This window comes from Alnus glutinosa, chromosome 13 (genome assembly GCF_958979055.1).
Source record: "Alnus glutinosa chromosome 13, dhAlnGlut1.1, whole genome shotgun sequence".
NCBI lineage: Eukaryota > Viridiplantae > Streptophyta > Magnoliopsida > Fagales > Betulaceae > Alnus > Alnus glutinosa.
In genome coordinates, this window is record NC_084898.1 from 4,712,059 (window position 1) to 4,730,075 (window position 18,017).

General features: G+C 36.7%; 1 protein-coding gene across 1 annotated transcript; it reads right to left on the reverse strand.

Annotated features, from left to right (window-relative positions):
* Positions 1 to 11,422: 11,422 nt before the first annotated feature.
* Positions 11,423 to 13,919, reverse strand: LOC133854331 (5-amino-6-(5-phospho-D-ribitylamino)uracil phosphatase, chloroplastic). The gene has a single exon (XM_062290477.1). It carries the CDS (start codon positions 13,200 to 13,202, stop codon positions 12,060 to 12,062), a length of 1,143 nt encoding a protein of 380 aa, XP_062146461.1. The 5' UTR covers positions 13,203 to 13,919; the 3' UTR covers positions 11,423 to 12,059.
* Between the last annotated feature and the right edge of the window lie 4,098 nt (positions 13,920 to 18,017).

Sequence of the window (18,017 nt, forward strand, 5' to 3'; positions counted from 1 at the left end):
AAAAGCAGATCCGTAATGGTGGACAAGCTCCTAATGGGTACAGACTCACCCTTCACCAGACGGGTGGCAGACTATCAGCTTCCCGATAAGTTTAAGGTACCCCAAATTCTAAGTTATGCAGGAGACAGAGATCCCTTGGATCACCTAGAGAATTTCAAAGCTCATCTAGACCTTCACGGGACACCCGATGAAGTAGCATGTCGGGCTTTCCCTCTTACTCTTTCGGGGAATGCCCGAGACTGGTTCAGGAAGCTGCTCCCGAATTCCGTTGATCAGTTCAAGGAATTGTCCAAGATATTCCTAACGGAGTTCTTGGCTTTCCGGACAAGGAAGAAGCCTTCGGGATATTTGCTATCATTGCACCAGCAGGGCAACGAGAGTCTTAAGGAGTTTATGGCTCGGTTCAACCGAGAGAAGGCTACGGTCGAAGATCCGACCGAGGATATGATCTTTGCTGCCATTTATCAGGGAATTTCACCCGAGGAGCCTTTGATGAAGAAGTTGATCCGGAAGCAACCGAGTACCTTGCAGGGCCTCATGGATAAGGTAGAAGAATTCATCAATCAGGAAGAGACGCTGAAGTCTATGGCCAGTTCTAGACTACCCCGAGAGACAGCCCCAGAAAAGAAAAGGAAAGAATTCAAGAAAGCTGATTGGGAAGAGCAGAGGCAGGTAAAGAAGTTCAAAGATTACAACTTTACACCTCTCAATGCCGAGATATCAGAAGTCCTCATGGAGATCAAGAGAGATCCGGCGTTTCGGGAACCGCAAAAGATACCAGGACTATCAGCCCCGAGATCAGCAGCCACGGGATTACTATCCCCGAGACCGTCCTCAACTAGGCGAGAGGCATCAAGAGAATGATCCCCGAGATGACATAGAAAGAAGAGAAGACCGAGGAAGCAGAAGCCCTAGGCATAGAGTGCCGAGGCAACAGCAGTATCGTCCCGTGATCCCATAAAAAGGACTCTCGGGAATTTCAGGCTTGCTTTTATTTTTTAGTATTTATATTTGCAAAGAACTAGACTTTTATTTTTAATTCAGACTAGACAGAAAATTCCCCAGATTTTGGGAATAAGTATTTTCAGAATAAATGAATAAAGCTGACTTAAGCATCGGAGTGTTCCCGGTCTAGGGACCAGGAACCCGTTGATGTTGTTTCTTTTGCAGGGAAAAACTCTCGGATCAGTCCTAGCCGAGAGTCTCGGATCAGTCCTAGCCGAGATCAAGAAGAAAGGGGGGTCGTCTCGGATCAGTCCTAGCCGAGAGTCTCGGATCAGTCCTAGCCGAGATCAAGAAGAAAGGGGGGTCGTCTCGGATCAGTCCTAGCCGAGAGTCTCGGATCAGTCCTAGCTGAGACCAAAACTTCTCGGATCAGTCCTAGCCGAGAAGGAGCCTCTCGGATCAGTCCTAGCCGAGAGCAAGAACAACTTCTCGGATCAGTCCTAGCCGAGAAGGAGCCTCTCGGATCAGTCCTAGCCGAGAGCAAGAAAAACTTCTCGGATCAGTCCTAGCCGAGAAGGAGCCTCTCGGATCAGTCCTAGCCGAGAGCAAGAAAAAATTTCTCGGATCAGTCCTAGCCGAGAAAGAGAGTCTCGGATCAGTCCTAGCCGAGACCAAGAAGAAAACTCTCGGATCAGTCCTAGCCGAGAGTCTCGGATCAGTCCTAGCCGAGAGAAAGGAGCATCTCGGATTAGTCCTAGCCGAGAGCAAGAAGAAACTTCTCGGGGGGTTGGATTTAACCCTTGGGTTTTGCAGGTTTTTCAAGATACAGGGAGAAAACCCTAAGGAAAAACAAGAAGGTAATTGGGGGGTAAGATTTAACCCTCGGGTTTTGCAGGTTAGCAGGTTTTCAGAAGGAGACAAAGATCGGGTTTCCTTAGACATGGAATTCCCATTATTCAAGCAAAGCTTCGGATAAGGGAATTGGGGGGTAACTGTTGGGGATAAATCCCACTCAACCCGATCCAAAGAGAAGATTCAAAAGTCAAATAGGTCCAAACAGATAAGAATAATGATAAGATAAGAATAATGATCATATCAGAGGTCTAAGAAGATATCAGATCAGAAGTCTAAGAAGATGTCAGATCAGAAGTCTAAGAAGATATCCAATTAGAAGTCTAGTAAAGGATTGAAGTCCAATTAGAACTCGGACAGCAGTTCTAGATCAACAAGGAGCAGGAGTCCTAATCCAGGTTTGACTCCACCTCTATGCCTATAAATAGGCCCATACTCCAGGTATAAACTAAGTCTCAATTTTTATGCACAGAGCATTATTTCTCTCACAGAAGCTAACTTAGGCATCGGAGCGGGACCCCCGGAAGGGTCCCTAGGTTTTGTTGTTTTGCAGAGTTATTGAGAAGCGTGAAGAACATCAAAGGAACGTGCAGATTCACACCATACCGGAAACTGTACCAACAAAAACGACACACATATAAATTTTTTGGATCTATCTCACAAATCAAATAGTGATTTTAAAAGATATATTTTTTTAAAGGACACAAGATGGACTTTTAGTATTATTTTCTGTCTATATATATAAAAGCAAAAAAATGAGATTGTTATTTTACTAAAACACCCAAAGGAGCTTTAAAGAGTTAAAACTGGTAAATTAAGAGCACATAAAATTTTATAGTTTTCAAAGCACTTGGAGTTTTAAGATTTACGTGCACCGTCCGAATAATCCATGGATCGTCCCAACGGTGCCACGTCAGAATGTCTGAATGATATTGTAGTAGGTAACAAATTTTTAGAAAAGTCGTCATGAGATAACCGTCTGAACGGTCACAATGTGCATACAGTTATAATACGTCCAAACTTAGGAAAAAACATGGAGAAACACCTATAATACCCCGAGAAACCCTAATCTAGCCATTTTGGCTTGCGAACAACAACTCGAGAGAGAGGCTTTTCCATGGGATTTTGGAGTTCTAAGGCCAGGCTAAAGCTAGCTTCCACCTTATGATGATGAACTCATACTAAGGAGAGATTGTGAAGTTTATAAGTATGGGTGCAGAAATACTAAATTACATGTTGAAAAGATGTCACAAATGTGGGTTATTAATATAACATAATTAGGTCTAAACTCATAAGTTTAAGCTTTTGGGTTGAGTAGTACTGTCCCAATATATAATATTTCTTACTAGAAAACTTCTCAATATAATAATCTCCCTAAGAACAGGAAGTATATATGTTACACATAGTCTATTTAAGATTATATATATATACTTACATTTTACAATGAACATATGTAGCCCCTGACACATATGACTTAACCCTAAACTTTATTTGAGAGCATATATATACAGAGATATCAACTGCATGTGGATTAATATATATATAGTGCCAAAAGGAGCTTTCAACTACACCTAGTTACACACCCTGTAAGAGGTCCATCAAATAATGGTGTTAACCCACGAAATCCATTGCAGAAGGTTTCATAACCTTGGCGGCCTTCATATCCTGCTGGAGTTGAAACCCTCACGCTCACGCCTTTCTCCATGGCAGCAAATGAAGCTTCTGCTAAAAGAAGTACCATTTCTGATGGCTCTACACATGTGCAAGAGGTAAAAAATAACAAAATCACATCAACACCATCAACAATGTTTTGGAAAATAGCTGCAAGGACATAAGATAAGCATCTTCCTTCAGCCCAAGAGACTCTGTAAATGGCAAATCTAGCACGTGTTGTATGATGTCCCTTGCTGTCCATAGCATAGTTCATGCTGATCTTAATATTGCGTGTATTAGTTGCTAAACCCTTATTGAAGAACGCATCTCCAATGGCAACTTTCCCAGTCATATCATTATCTTTGAAGCTCCCGCTTTCAGGCCAAACTCCGGCGGAAGGATTAACGGAGAGGAACTTAGGGGTGTGGGTGGTGTAAAGTGTGAAAGTCTTTTCATTAGAAGCAAGGGAAAACCTTGGTGGCTTCTTTGAGACCTCAAGCTGATATTGAGAGTGAAGAGTACTAAGAACTTGGAAAGCATGATCATAAAATATATGTGGTGGTGAGGATTGATGACCTTTTAAAGAGGCAGGATTTGTAAACTTGAGGGATTCAGTGGTGGAAGAATACCAGTTATGATGAATATTAGTGAAGGATGACATCGATTTTGCTTGGAAAGCTAGCAACGAGGACACAAGAAAGAACAAGTACGAGAAAGGAACCCTATCAAACTCCATTGTTACTTTAATGACCAGAACTTTTGTTTAGACTTGAATGGCCATTGTGATCAATTTATAATGAAAGGGAAAAAAAAAAGAAAAAAAGAAAAAAAGAAGACGTAAAAAGAGAAGAAAATTTAATGGCCGGCCAATCTCTTGTAAAAATTAGACGAAGCCTTCTTTAATTTCTATAATGAAAGAACTCTAATTGGTACAATAAACACATTGTCAATGTAAGTTATAAAATAAATTTGCTTCTCATATAATCCAAAGGTTGGAATGTGATAATAGAAAAAGAAAGAAAGAAAGTGCATGTTAAATCATTATGTATATATCTAAAAAGCTTACAGTAAATTTGATAATTTAAATAATATTCTAGCATACTAAAGAAATAAAATGTTAAATAATTAAATCACTAGTTATCCGAAAAGCTAAAATGTGGGCTAAACTGTAGAGTTAAGATTTGAACTTAAAATCTATACTGTAAGGATAGAAATTAATTACAAACTTGTTTGTAGCTAATTCTTACAAACTAGCTAGTATAATAAAGTGACATGTGTCCCTAAATCATGTGAGAACCACGTGCTTTCTTATTAATGTGTTTCTCACATGTTTTAAGAACACATGTAATTAACTTTACTAGACTGGTTTGTAAGAATTAGTTACAAACAAGTTTGTTTCTAATACGGACAGAGTTTTCCTTCCTCTAAGCCAGTCTATAAAAATTTCATGTGTCACTTTGCACGTGAGAAGAAGCACATGCTTTTTTTTTTTTTTAAGGGTTAAATACCTTTTTGATACTTGTGGTTTGGAAACTTTATTTTTTGGTACTCAGTTTTAATTCGCATCGTAGATGGTACCTGTGTTTTGGGAAAAGACAAACTTGGTACCTTCGTTAGTTTTTCCGTAAAAAAACTAACGGTATGCCACGTGTCAACTCCTGAGAGTAGACACGTGTCATAATGCAAAAAAAAAAACTAGAAAAAAACTTTAAAAATTAATAAAAATAATGAAAAATAATAAAAATTAATTTTTTTTTTTGAAAAAAAGGGGTGACTGATGGTCGGTTTGGGGGTGACCAAACCTATATATATATTTTATTATTTTATTATTATTATTATTTTTTTCTCTTTTGACCCTTGGGGGTGGCCGGCCAAAACCCCTTAATACATTTTTGATTTTTGCTCTTTGGCCCTCGGCCACCCCCAAGACATGCCATGGGGGTGGCTAAGCCACTCCTCTTTCTCTTTTTTTTTTTTTTTTTTTTTTTTTTAGGTTTTATTATTTTAATTTTTCAAATTTTTATTAAAGTTTTAAAGTTTTTTATTTTTTGTTTTGTATTTTTTTTTACATTATGACAAGTGTCTACCCTCAAGGGTTGACACGTGACAAACCGTTAGTTCTTAGACGGAAAAACTAACAGAGGTATCAATTCAGTTTTTTTCTAAAATCCAGGTACCATTTGAGATGCGAATTAAAACTGAGGTACCAAAAACATGTTTTTCACATGCAAAAAAACATATTAAATTTTTATAAATTAGGTTGAAAAAATTCCCCCAATTTAATTTGAAGGAAATCTTTCTTCGTGTGGTGGGAGACACAACAACCTCAAATAATAATAATAATAATTTTAACATCCTCCAGCTGCATAAAAAAATTAAAAAGTTGACTGTTAAGGCCGGACTACTTTATCTTTGCTTTACTTCTTTTTTTGGGGCCATTATGGGATATATATATAAGGGGAGGTCTCTTATATTTTAGAACTCTTGTTAATGTCTTGTCAACATAATCATTTTAGTGGGTCTTATTTGTTAAAGGCATTTGGAACATATATGTACAAAAAAGTGATCAGATAGGCATATTGTAGTTAAAATTGATTGGATTTTTAACCAAAACACCTTAATATGAGAGGAACCAGAATACATATATCTTGTCATAAATTTTTTAGAACCATATAAACTCATTATCACCAAGCGTTACTTGTAATTAATATAGAGATACAAAATTCTGGTTTTAATTTGTTGGAGGGGGAAGTAAGAAATTAATACAAAATCTCCACAAGAGATGGATAGCATGAAAAGTCATGCATGGGAATTAAACTAAACTAATTAATATTCATTTTTGGGTAAAGCCAATATTATCTGATTTCAGTTCTTAAATATATGATGTTAGAAAAACTTTTGCTAATGAAACAAATAAGAGAAAATGCATGCTATTATATTTACAAAGAGTCACTGTACGTGTTACAATCCAACCTAGCTTACCAAATCCACACCCCATTTTGGCCCTTGATTTCCTTTCGAGGTCCATTTTTCCAATTGTTTGGTTATAACAATGGGATCTTGACTAAAAAAAAAAGAACCCACTAGAATTACCGCTTATTCAAAAAGGTTAAGTTAATAGCTAAGTTATAGTGAATTTAATAATTTAATAAATATTTTAATACTCTTCTTACGTGCGGACTCAAATTTTTTTCTTATTAAGTGAGGTCTAATACGTAGAATATTCAATTAAAATAGAAAGTGAATTATGGAAACAATGTTCGAATTCAAGATCCTTGTTCTAATATCATATTAATAGGAAATAATTGATTTAATTATTTAATTAATATTTTAAGATTACTCCTCCTCAATTGTGTGCTCAAAATCTCATTTAATAAGAGAAACCTAAAATATAAAATATTTAATTAAAATGAGAAGTTATAACAGAAATAATGTTTAAACTTAAAAAATTTGCTCTATCTGATATATATATATATATATATATATATATATAGCTTAAACACATAAAAAAAATAGTTAATTTAATTATATAATTAATATTCTAACATAAACAAATACTCTATGATATGAATAAAAAAAATTAATGATTCGAAAGTATTAACCCACACGTTAAGGCTACATAAGGCTAACAAATGTTTTCGAAGTATATATATATATATATATATATTGATCCTTAGGTTTTTTTTTTCCTAATTAAAATTAAGTAATTAAAAGAAGCATATAGAGTGACTTGAAAAGGTATTGATACTCGAAGGATCATAAACATGCCACGTGTAACGCATAAGTGAATGCTTATAGTGGAATGAGTCATAGTACTAATTAATGATTAATGACATATTACTTGAATTAATTACAGCCTAAATTAATTAATTACAATCATCTTCAGGTTTTCTTGGTCACATTGCTAGCTTTTCCACGACAAATTAAGACAAAGCAATATCGTACGTGCATTTGTGCTTTGTGACATCTGAAATGGTTAGTGAGCAAGCTAGCATTTCCAATGCCATCAAAATATTCCAAAAAACGCATCTCATTTGCCTGAACGTACACCTTTCTCCTCCTTCTTCTTCTTCTTCTTCTTCTTCTTTATTTTTATTTTTATTTTTTCCTTTTATTATTATTATTTTTTTTTAATGGGCATGCAGAAAGAACACCAAATTTACTCTGGCAAAAAAAAAAAAAAAAAAAAAAAAAAAAAAGAAAAGAAAAGAAAAAGGTTAAGAAAGGCCCTCGGGCGTGATGGGATGAATAGTTTGTGTTAAATCACCACTTATCTTAAAAGCTTAAGCTTATGAGATACATGGTATTTTGACATGTTATAAATAAATAAAATAATAAGGAAAAGATATATTTTTGGTGAAATTAGATGGAACACAGCCAGCCCCGTAGGCATTTGATAGAAAAGGGGATAAAAATTTCTAAGTTATCAGTTAAAAAATTTCGAATTCAAGGTGTCACGTTCAAACATGATTAATTCGCGCTCGAACGGGAATGAATCTTCAGGTGTCACTACAACATATACCACATATGCCACATATGCCAGATTATCTTGACATATGTTTTTTGCGTCAAGATTGAAGCATACTACGCCATGAATTATTTCTGGTGCAGCATGTTTCATCCTGGCACATGGGCATGCGCCAGGAGCTTGCTCTCCTTGGAGCATGGGCATGCACTAGGAAGAATTTGCTCTTCTAGGCGCATGAACATGCGCGGGCCGGGGAAGGGTTTGCTCTTCCAAGCGCAAATGTTAAAAGAGGATGATCTTTTGTGGGTTAAAGGCCCTCAATAATAAATACTTGAAAAACAGAAAGTTTCTTCAAGCTGTCTATCCTCCTCAAGCATCTTGGCTTTGGAAAGGAATCATCAAAAACAGTTCTCTTGTTTGTAAATGGGCCTTTTTTCTTGATTGGTAATGGAGAAAAATTTGATATTTGGAAGGATACCAGGGTGTTATACTCTCTCTCTTCCCTTTGACACCTGATGTCCTCGTCAAAGTCACATCATACAGTGCTTCAATACCACATGGCGTTACTAGCTAGTTATGATACTATTTGTAATGACCCACGAAAAGCTCTAGCCACGCACATATGTGCTCTCATCTTAAAAAGACTAATCAATTTAGAGTTTCTATATAATCACTTATAAAACTCAATTTTAAGTAATAAATAAGTAATGCGATACTTAACATTCATAAATGTCACATTTTTTCAATATAGAATCGGGGGTGTTACATTTGGGCTACCAAGGTGTGAAATAAAAATTGATACATGCTTTTGTCACTGTAACGGACTGACAATGTTGCATTTGGAGTACTCTCATGGATCTTTATGGTGTGCCAGTTGCTGATCATAATCCATTCCTCTTTTTTTTTTTTTTTTTTTTTTTTTTTTTTTTTTTTTTGGTTAATTTTGTAAGATGATACAAAATAAATAAACGAGCCCAGTAAGGCTTGCTTAAGGCGCGTTTGGCCTTTATCACTAAGTCAATAAAGACTCTCTTATAGCGAGTAATGTTAATGGTGATAACCAAGTCAATAGAGACTCTCTTACAGCAAGTAATGTTAATGGTTATCTTTTTATTCTTTAAAAGTTGACGCGGTTTTTAAATTTGATCTTTGTTGAGACAATTTTCGATATGGTGACATGTTAGTTTTGGATTGGTTTCTGTGACAAATTTGTCATCTTTCGGCAGGTCGGGTTGTTTCCTCCTCTCGGTATGCTGCCTTGAAAATCTGTAAAATAGCAAGGACATGTAGGGAGTTGGCCGGCGATCCTCCCTTTGATGCTTAAGTCAGGTCGATAGTAGGTGAGAGCAAAAGTGAAAAAAAATCATTTTAATACCTGGTGACCTGCAATTTATAGGGTCCTTGGAGTGGTTGAAGAGTATGGTGATTCCGAATTTTTAGGGTTTCTGACTGCCTTGGTTTGGTATGAACGGTGCTCGGATACATATTAAATAGTAACCAAAACGGTGAGCAGGTACAGACGGCGTGTGGTGGTTAGATAAGGCGTGTAGCGATTTCAGATTTCTTGGGATTCGAGTCATTTCATCAGATGTTAACTCGATTTTACCCCACTAAGTGTCTACATTGTTAAGTTTGTTGGTCCGACCACCGACCGTATGCTGTGTCCAAATAGGCCATCCGATTAAGTGCAGGCCTTGGCGAATTTCCAAACGGGTCGTATCCGGCCACCTGACCGTTTAGGTATGCACTAATTGTGGGTTCACTCAGGTCGGGAAATGATAATTCCTCAACTGATCCAATAGTGACCAAATTTAAAAGCCACATCAATTTATTGAGAAAATAAAAATATATTCTTTAACATTACTCCTCTTACATAGCTACTTGAGCGAAAGATTTCGGAATGGGACTAAAACTCATTGTCCTTATGAAAGGTAGTTCTACGTTTTGATCGATAAATGTCGTTACGAGGCTGTGGAATGGAATATAATACAACCCTTTTGATCATAATTCGCATGGGTTCTGCAAATCTTCTTATATTTATAGAAAGTCGACCCTGAAGCTCGATGAGGACACCGGCTTGTTAATAAGGAAGCTTTTTGATCACGAGTTAAAGCCTTTTTTTTTTTTTTTTTTTTTTTTTTTTTTTTTTTTTTTTATTGAAGTTATCCATAGCCATAGGAATCAGAAAGACCCTATTAAGATCCACCATTGGACGATAGCTCAGGTCACACATGATAAAGTAATTACCGGTGGCGGAGAGGTGGAACCAACGGTGGAGGAGCGGCGGAACCAGCGGTGGAGGAGAGTCGGAACCAGCCGTGGCAGTGGCGACGGCGGCGGCGTCTCGGGTCGGCGATGGCTAGTAGATTTTTTTGTCCTGTTATTTTTTTTTTCTTTTCATGCTAAAAGAATGAGAGGAAGGGATATGATCTAGTGTTTTGCCAACACTTATATTTTTTGTTCTAAAGTGATGTGTCAACTTCTTATTGGTGAGCATAATACCCATATTTTTTGCCCTGACCGGACATAAGTTGCATTCTTATTAAATAACCATTTGTTCAAATGCACGTAATTTTTATATGCATTTTACAAAAGACATATAATTATTACATGTATTTCAAATAAGATTAATAGAGTGAATTAGAGAAAATGAAGGCAAACTTTTTTTTTTTTGTTTTTTTTTTTTCTTCATCTATGTAGTAAGCCCATCTCAAGATGGTACCACAGCCAAGACAGCTATGCGTTCTCTATCCATGTGGAGATGGAGCGACAGAAATTTTGAGAATTCAAGAAAATGTCACGGCGAGACGAGCCGTTTATCATTATGATAAGTGTCAAGTGGAAGTGCAGTGATGTATGCAGTTGAGGTGTCCTAACAGACCGGTAGATTTGAACCTTGTTCCTACACTTTTTACTAGGAACAAAACCTAGAGTTGGGCCTATTTAGTAAGAGATCGGTCCATAGCAGGAAGAAAAGAACAGTAAAGGCACAAAGCCCATAGGGAAGCAATGGAGATAACATATGTATAAATATGCTACTGATTCATGGACTTTAGACAACGGTGGAAACCTTGCGGATCCATTTGAGTTGAAGAACAATGCTAGATTTCATCCATTCTTTTTAAAATCCCTCAATAACATTTTTTTGGATTTGGATCTTTCTATATCCACCAATAGATCATTTGTTATCCGAAGAAATTAATAAAGCTAGTGGAAAAAGTTTATAGAGTTTTACATATTCACTTGATTGTATACACTTATTTGTATAGAATGAAATAGTTCTTTGATCTCTATTCAACTCGACACTAGGCAAACATGCACCTAACAAGTCAAACATAATGAAGTATCGGAAAACACGGATCGTTTAAGGTCAAGATTAAATTTTACAGGCTTAATAGTATATATATATTATCACGTCATTTAAATATTGTAAATAATGTGTCTGTATATGTTATCCTGTCATTAAAATTTTTCGAATGACATAAAACTATGTACACCATTAGATACAATAAATCTAATCTGAACCATGAAATAGTTTCTCACCATTTCACAAATAGAAAGGATCCGATTCCAATCAAAACATGAACATAAATACAACCAATATCATTATCCAACCAATATCTTAAGTTACTTCAAAGATAGGCTAGTTATCAACTGCCAACATAATTTTGTTCTGAAAAGAAATGGAATTCTTGCTTTCTAGGAGAAAATGGGCAGCCAACCTGGAAGCCTAATTTAGCCCTTGACATAGGAAATATGCAGGTAGAGACTAATTTAGCAGTAACAAGAAATCTCATCGGTACTTGCTTTAATAATACACACATCATCTTATCATCTTCCAATCTATCCCATACCCAAATAAGTATTCAGGATTCAATTTTCCCATTAAGACAGTTCAATCACTGAAAATATTGATGGCCAAGTAGCACCAGATAAATGTTGGAAGTTCCAGACATATATTGTACAGAGAATACATACATGATAACATTAAGGTAGTCCAATGCAGACCAACTTTTATATTTATCTTTTCCTTTTTTGCTTTTTTTTTTTTTGCCAGTTATACTTATACACAGCATGGCCAATATAGGAGTATTATCAAGAAGAATCAGATGAAGAACGGTGAACTGTACATTTTGTTGTGTCACCAGAAACTATCGTCAACTGCTGTCAAGGTTGATGAAGATGGGTAGTCAACTTCCTCCTCCAGTTCCAACTCTGGCTCCCCAGTCCCAAATTCATCAGATTCAATATCAGCAAGATTCTTTAAATCAACCACTGAAAGCTCATCTAGGTGCCTCACCACCAAATCTGCAGCCGCAAGCTCATAGACAGGATGCTTGCTAGCAACAGCGACACACTTCATTCGTGCATCATGGGCAGCCTCCACCGTCTGATTTGAGTTCCCAAAGACGATGCACCGCTCAGGAATAAATTGCAGAAGCTGTGCTGCATAGACAAACATCTCTGGATCAGGCTTCCCCCTGTGAACATCCTCTGCCGCTACAATTACATTAAAGTACCCTTCAATACCAATTTTTCCGATTGCAGTCTCGAGAGTTTTTCTAGGACGCGTAGAAACCAATGCCATAGGTATCTTGTAATGCATCAAGATATTCACAAACTCTTTCGACCCAGCTCGTAGTCTATAAATCCCACCTTGTAAAGCTTGGTAAATTTCTTCTTTCCTAGAACCCATTCTTCTCAACTGTGCTGGGTCTCTTGACCAGCACAGAACCTCAGATATGGCCTGCTCATTCTTCATCCCTTCTATTCTTCTAAGAATGAAAGCCGGGGGAGGAGATTTTCCTTCTTCTTGAGAAAGAGCCAGCCAGGCTTGCCTCTCAAGATCAGGATTATCTTCAATTAGAACTCCTTCCCATTCAAATATGGCACCTAACCAACCACAACCCATCCTTTCTTGTCTAAGCAGGGGATTGTGTAATGAAGAGTTGTCGGCTTTATTTTCCGGAGGCCACAAACCAGGTTTTCTATCAGAGTCAGTGTCAATATCAAAATTCCAATCCTGAGGAATTCTCTCTTCTCTGTATGAATACGCCTCTTTCGTCAGCTCCATCGCTAGAGCCTTAATTGGAGACATCGCCAACCGATCAGCTCTCACTCTCGCCAAAGCAGGCGAAGCAACAAGCCTTCTACCATGAAATTCTATAACCGGGAACCGCCAGATATCTGGAGATCTCCGTTTAGACGAGACATCCTTGATAAAAGCCCCTCGACACAATGGTCGATGCGCAAGAAGAGATGTAGTGGCAATTGATTCCACCATTCTTACAGAGTGACAATAGCTCAACCTAAACAGTATTTTCAGAAACTCTTCTTATGACACAGGCCCTTTTAACCTCTTGGTGAATTGAACAGAATATGAATCAAGCCTGACCACCTAGACACCTATAAAACCAATATACCCAACTCGGATTCAGTAATAAAAGTTCAACCTTCCTCCACAGGCAACCAATTCACACATCATAACTACCACAACTACTTCTAAATCAGCTGAAGATACCCATCTTTTGTGAGAAGAAAAAGAGTAAAGAACAAAGCAGCCTTCCCACAACAAAAATTCCAACTTTCTAGTCAAAGAACCGCCACAAACATTCCCTTCAAGCAAAGCTAAGCACAACCCATCAAACCCAAATCCTAAATTAACAAGACAGCCTACTAAAATAGCTATTAAAACTCAAAACCCAGAAAAGGCAGAGAGAATTTCAACAATATATACAGCGAAAACCCATCAAGATAACAACTCCTATTTCCCTCTAAAATACACACAAAAGAGAGAGCTTTGATTATATATTCTGCATATACAACTACAAAATAACAGGAAAATATCAATAAAAACCTGAAAACTGATTGCCGATCAAGAATTTGACGGCTAAAGACAGACCCAGAGCGAGGGTCCGATTCTTTCCTAGACGGATTAGAAGAATATCTCTCTCTCCAATTCTCTCTTGTGAATCAGAACGTTTAAAAATTTCCTCGTTTTCTTTCTGTGGTTTATAATATCACAGTGGAGCATAGAGACAGGTATAGACCGGGTCGTGTCGGTGAAAAGCAACTGGCTGGCGGCACACGTGTCGGTTCCTAGACATTGTATTAACCCTTTTGGATGACTGCAAGTGATTCTAGCTTCTTCCCTTTTTTGTGGTTGGTACTTTGCCCAGAATTTAGAAGATTATTCACAGTACGGCCATTATTCTGTACCAAAGAAAAATCAGTGTTTTTTATTTAGACACTGATTCCTCTGCTTTTTTTGGGGAGGATTCGTATCCTCCTCTATTCAGCTACCATCCATAATAGTTGTGGGATTAGTTTAATCTCTTTTGGGTCATTTTAAAAAAAAAAAAAAAAACTCTTTTATAATTTATTAACACGATTCGGATAAGATTGAAGGGTGTTTAATTTTTTAATTTTTAATTTTTTTTTACGTGTCAACTCGATGTGTCATTGCCTTGGCCAGCCTTGCTAGCCGGCCAAGTATTCTTAAATCTGTAGCAACAGGTTTAAATGTTCGGGACTTTCTATCTGTCTTTGAAACATATATGATATTTATAAGTTTTAAAAGAATTGTAAGAGTAACATTACTCATGTAAGATGTAGCAGAGACGTCCTCATTGTAGAACTAAAGTTGTTGGATTAATTAATTTTAAGTCTTTTATATTAAGATAGTCTATTGCAAGACTCTTTTTTTCAAAGTTTTTCTTACATTTAGAAAAAGAAATAATATTTAAGAAAGCTATTGCTAATGCTATAATTGCTAATGCTCTGATGGATAAAATTTGACCTAATAATTTACACTGATTGACCCGACTCGACTTGTTTTAAGTGAATTTTCTTTTTCTTTTTTGTTAAGTGGCAAACATAAGAAGCTAAAAGCACACGGAATAAATTTCTCTCCGTTTCAAATGAAATAATGCACACCGTTAAATACACAAATTTTAAATCCTGACCATAAAATGAAGAGAACCGTCAACCGACGTGATAAATGAATGTAAATAAATAAATAACAGATTTTAATCAAAGGATATTACCATTGACAAAGTTTTTCTCTTAATATCTTTAAAGCACATTTCTTCTAATTCTCGAAAAAGAGGAAAAATTGTTGTTTTCACTCAAAGACTCGTGGCACGTGGAGATGACTTGTGGTTGCAAACTAGCTAGTCTATTCATGCGCGCGCGCGCGCGGCTTTGAGTCCATGCGTTGATGCACGAGGAGTAACCATCCACGCCTATAGTCGACAAAACTTTGCCCATAATTTGCATATTTTTGGCACTCATCACGCTATTATTAGCTCTAGCTAAAGCCGTGCTTCACAAGCAACTCTCTCTAATATCAGCCACCGCTTCATCAAATATTGTTAAGTATAATACTACAATATTACAATTTCGCTTACTTGCCGTAAAAAAATTATATTAATTTTTATTTTTTAGAGCACGTAAGTCAAAATGTAAAATAAATGTGCGAATTGAATCATGTGAATAGATGCCACGTACTCGGTTAATGCTATGAAAAATATACGTAAGAATTAAAACAAGAAATCATGTTTGTTTAATAATAATTTGGAATATTGAAGGACTTTCCTCTAAGTTAGTTTGAACAAAAATTAACTCTGTCCGTCTACCGTAACTCATTCCCGTGTGTTCGATTTAAGAATGAGGTTAGTTTAATAGATTGAGTCGGAAAGTATTTGTTGCCGAGACTCAAGAGTGCATTATTTATACCGAAAGTATAGATTGGCAGAAAAAAACAAAGAAAAATAAATAAATACTTTCCGTATACTTCATGCCTATTCCTTATCTTGTTTGGTTGCCAAGAGTGCATTATTTATTCTTTTCAAAAAAGAAAGGAAAAAAGTGCATTATTTAAGCGTGGGTTGACTGAATTGAATTAAGCTCGCATTTAAGGGATAATTCAAATATATTTGAATATTTCTCTTTGTCTAGAGGGCGTGCATCGAATGATTCCATGCAATCCAAGTCTAATTAATTAAGAGGTTGACAATATTAATTATAATAAATTATTATTTTTTTCTCAATTTTCTTTTTATGTGGTTGACAATTTTTTCTTAGAATACAAAAGCAGGTAATATATATTTTCAATTGAAACCTATCATTATTTAAGCTACCAAAAATGTTTGGAGTATTATCGTTTTTATTACAAGTTCTTACAAACTGACATGACAATGAATATAACACTATTAATGATTAGCGACAACAAAATTTAATTGTTTCATAATTGACATGATAAGTTTCAAATAGACTGCTACGTCAGTCTATAAGGAACAAATTACTTTGTATTTTGTAAATTTGGAGAATTTAACATTTCTTTCGGCATCTATATTTCTAGGACTATGATATGAATTTTTGGGAATGTACTTAAACTAATGTTTGTGAATTACTAAGAATTTGATAATATTATCAGGAACATGAGATTTCTATAAGGGAATACCTTCTATTTAGATGGGCTGTATATCCCTCATTTTACAATAACCAATTATAAGTAGACAAGTCATCAAAAATTACAAAATATAATAAACATGAAAATACCCAATCTTTGAAACAAATTGTCTCATGAATCTTGATCTGCAGAGCCCCTGGAACGACTGTGTCATAGCTTGGCGCCAACGGATCTACCCAGTGGCGTCCATGGCGTCGACTGGGAGCGTGATGAACACTAGTTATCCTCACCACTAGCGCTACGGGGAGAACTCGTGGAAGAGCTCGTACTCATGGAGTTCTCCATTGTTGTCTAGAGAGACGGAGCCTCCAATGCCGAAGGACGTGGACGAGTTGGGCCAGGACGAAACAACGAATCAGTGAGTTGAAAGGTGGGGTTGGAGGATCCGGCGCGTAAACGACACCAAGACGAAGCACGTGAAGTGAGTCAACTTGGTCCTAGAGGAGCAGAAGGAGGCCAAGAAGCTTCATGTAGAAGGAGACACAATCACCATTAAAGGAAAGTTTTTACCATTCGGGCTTCAAAAATGTTTGCATGTATTTTCTTAAATCCTTGTGTGCACGCACGAGAGAGATAGAGAGAGAGCAAGAGAGAGAATTGGGAAATGAGATTACAGTGTGGAGTAATTTTACATGTACATTAAGTGTTCACTAAAAAATGAGGTGACTTTTAAAATCACCATTGAGCATGTGATTGATCAAATGATGATTTTGATCAAACGGTGATTTTAAAAGCCACCCCATTTTTTAATAGACACTTAATGCACTATTAGAATTACTCTATAGTGTGAAGAGATAGTGATTGATCGAATTCCTACTCTGGTGCCGAGAAGCTTTTATGTTTTCCTTATCTCTTGTGCAAATTCCTACTCCGGTGCTAAGAAGCTTTTAAGTTTTCCTTATCTCCTGTGCTGGATCCATGCAACCCTTTGGATGATCATAGACAAAAATGAACAAAAAAACTCTATAAAGCTAGACACAATCAGAATAATTAGGAGAAAATGATAAACCATCTCAAGATCGAGTAAGAAAAACAATCCAAATGAGAGAGAGAGAGAGAGAGAGAGAGAGAGTGGGGGGGGGGGGCAAGAAACTTCACCGGGAATACGGTGGCTTTGGGTGGTGGCCTTCCACAGATTCCGACGATGGCTTTCGACGGATTCCGATGGCTGGGTTTGGCTGTGTTAAAAATAGAATTGTCATACACAGCGGAATAGAGCATACCTTATATGCACTGCAATCAAATATTGTCCCATGTGATTTTTCAATAAGTCTCTTCTTCTTGGCGGTGGAGTACACTACCAAAACGTAATGGAGTAATATTCACAATATCCACGGTCTAGATGCACATGAAATATTGAAAGTCTGACTTTTTTCTTTCAGAAAAACTTACCTCAACCCATTTACTAGGAGATTATTTATAGAGAGCAGTTTGGAGCAGTTATTCTATAGGAAAAAAATAACTGAAAATAATCAGTTATTTTTTTTTACAATAGCTAGGCGTTGTATCGCCTGGCTTGAATGCTGAGGGGTATGCCCATGTGGACGCCCCTTCATATTCAACAGGCTGAGCAGGTGGTAGGTATTTTTTGGGTAGATCCGATTTGTCCATTGGTTTTGTTTTTTT

What these genes read in the sequence shown, in the direction of transcription:
- LOC133854331 (XM_062290477.1), bottom strand. Translation starts at nt 13,202, where the DNA reads ATGGTGGAATCAATTGCCACTACATCTCTTCTTGCGCATCGACCATTG.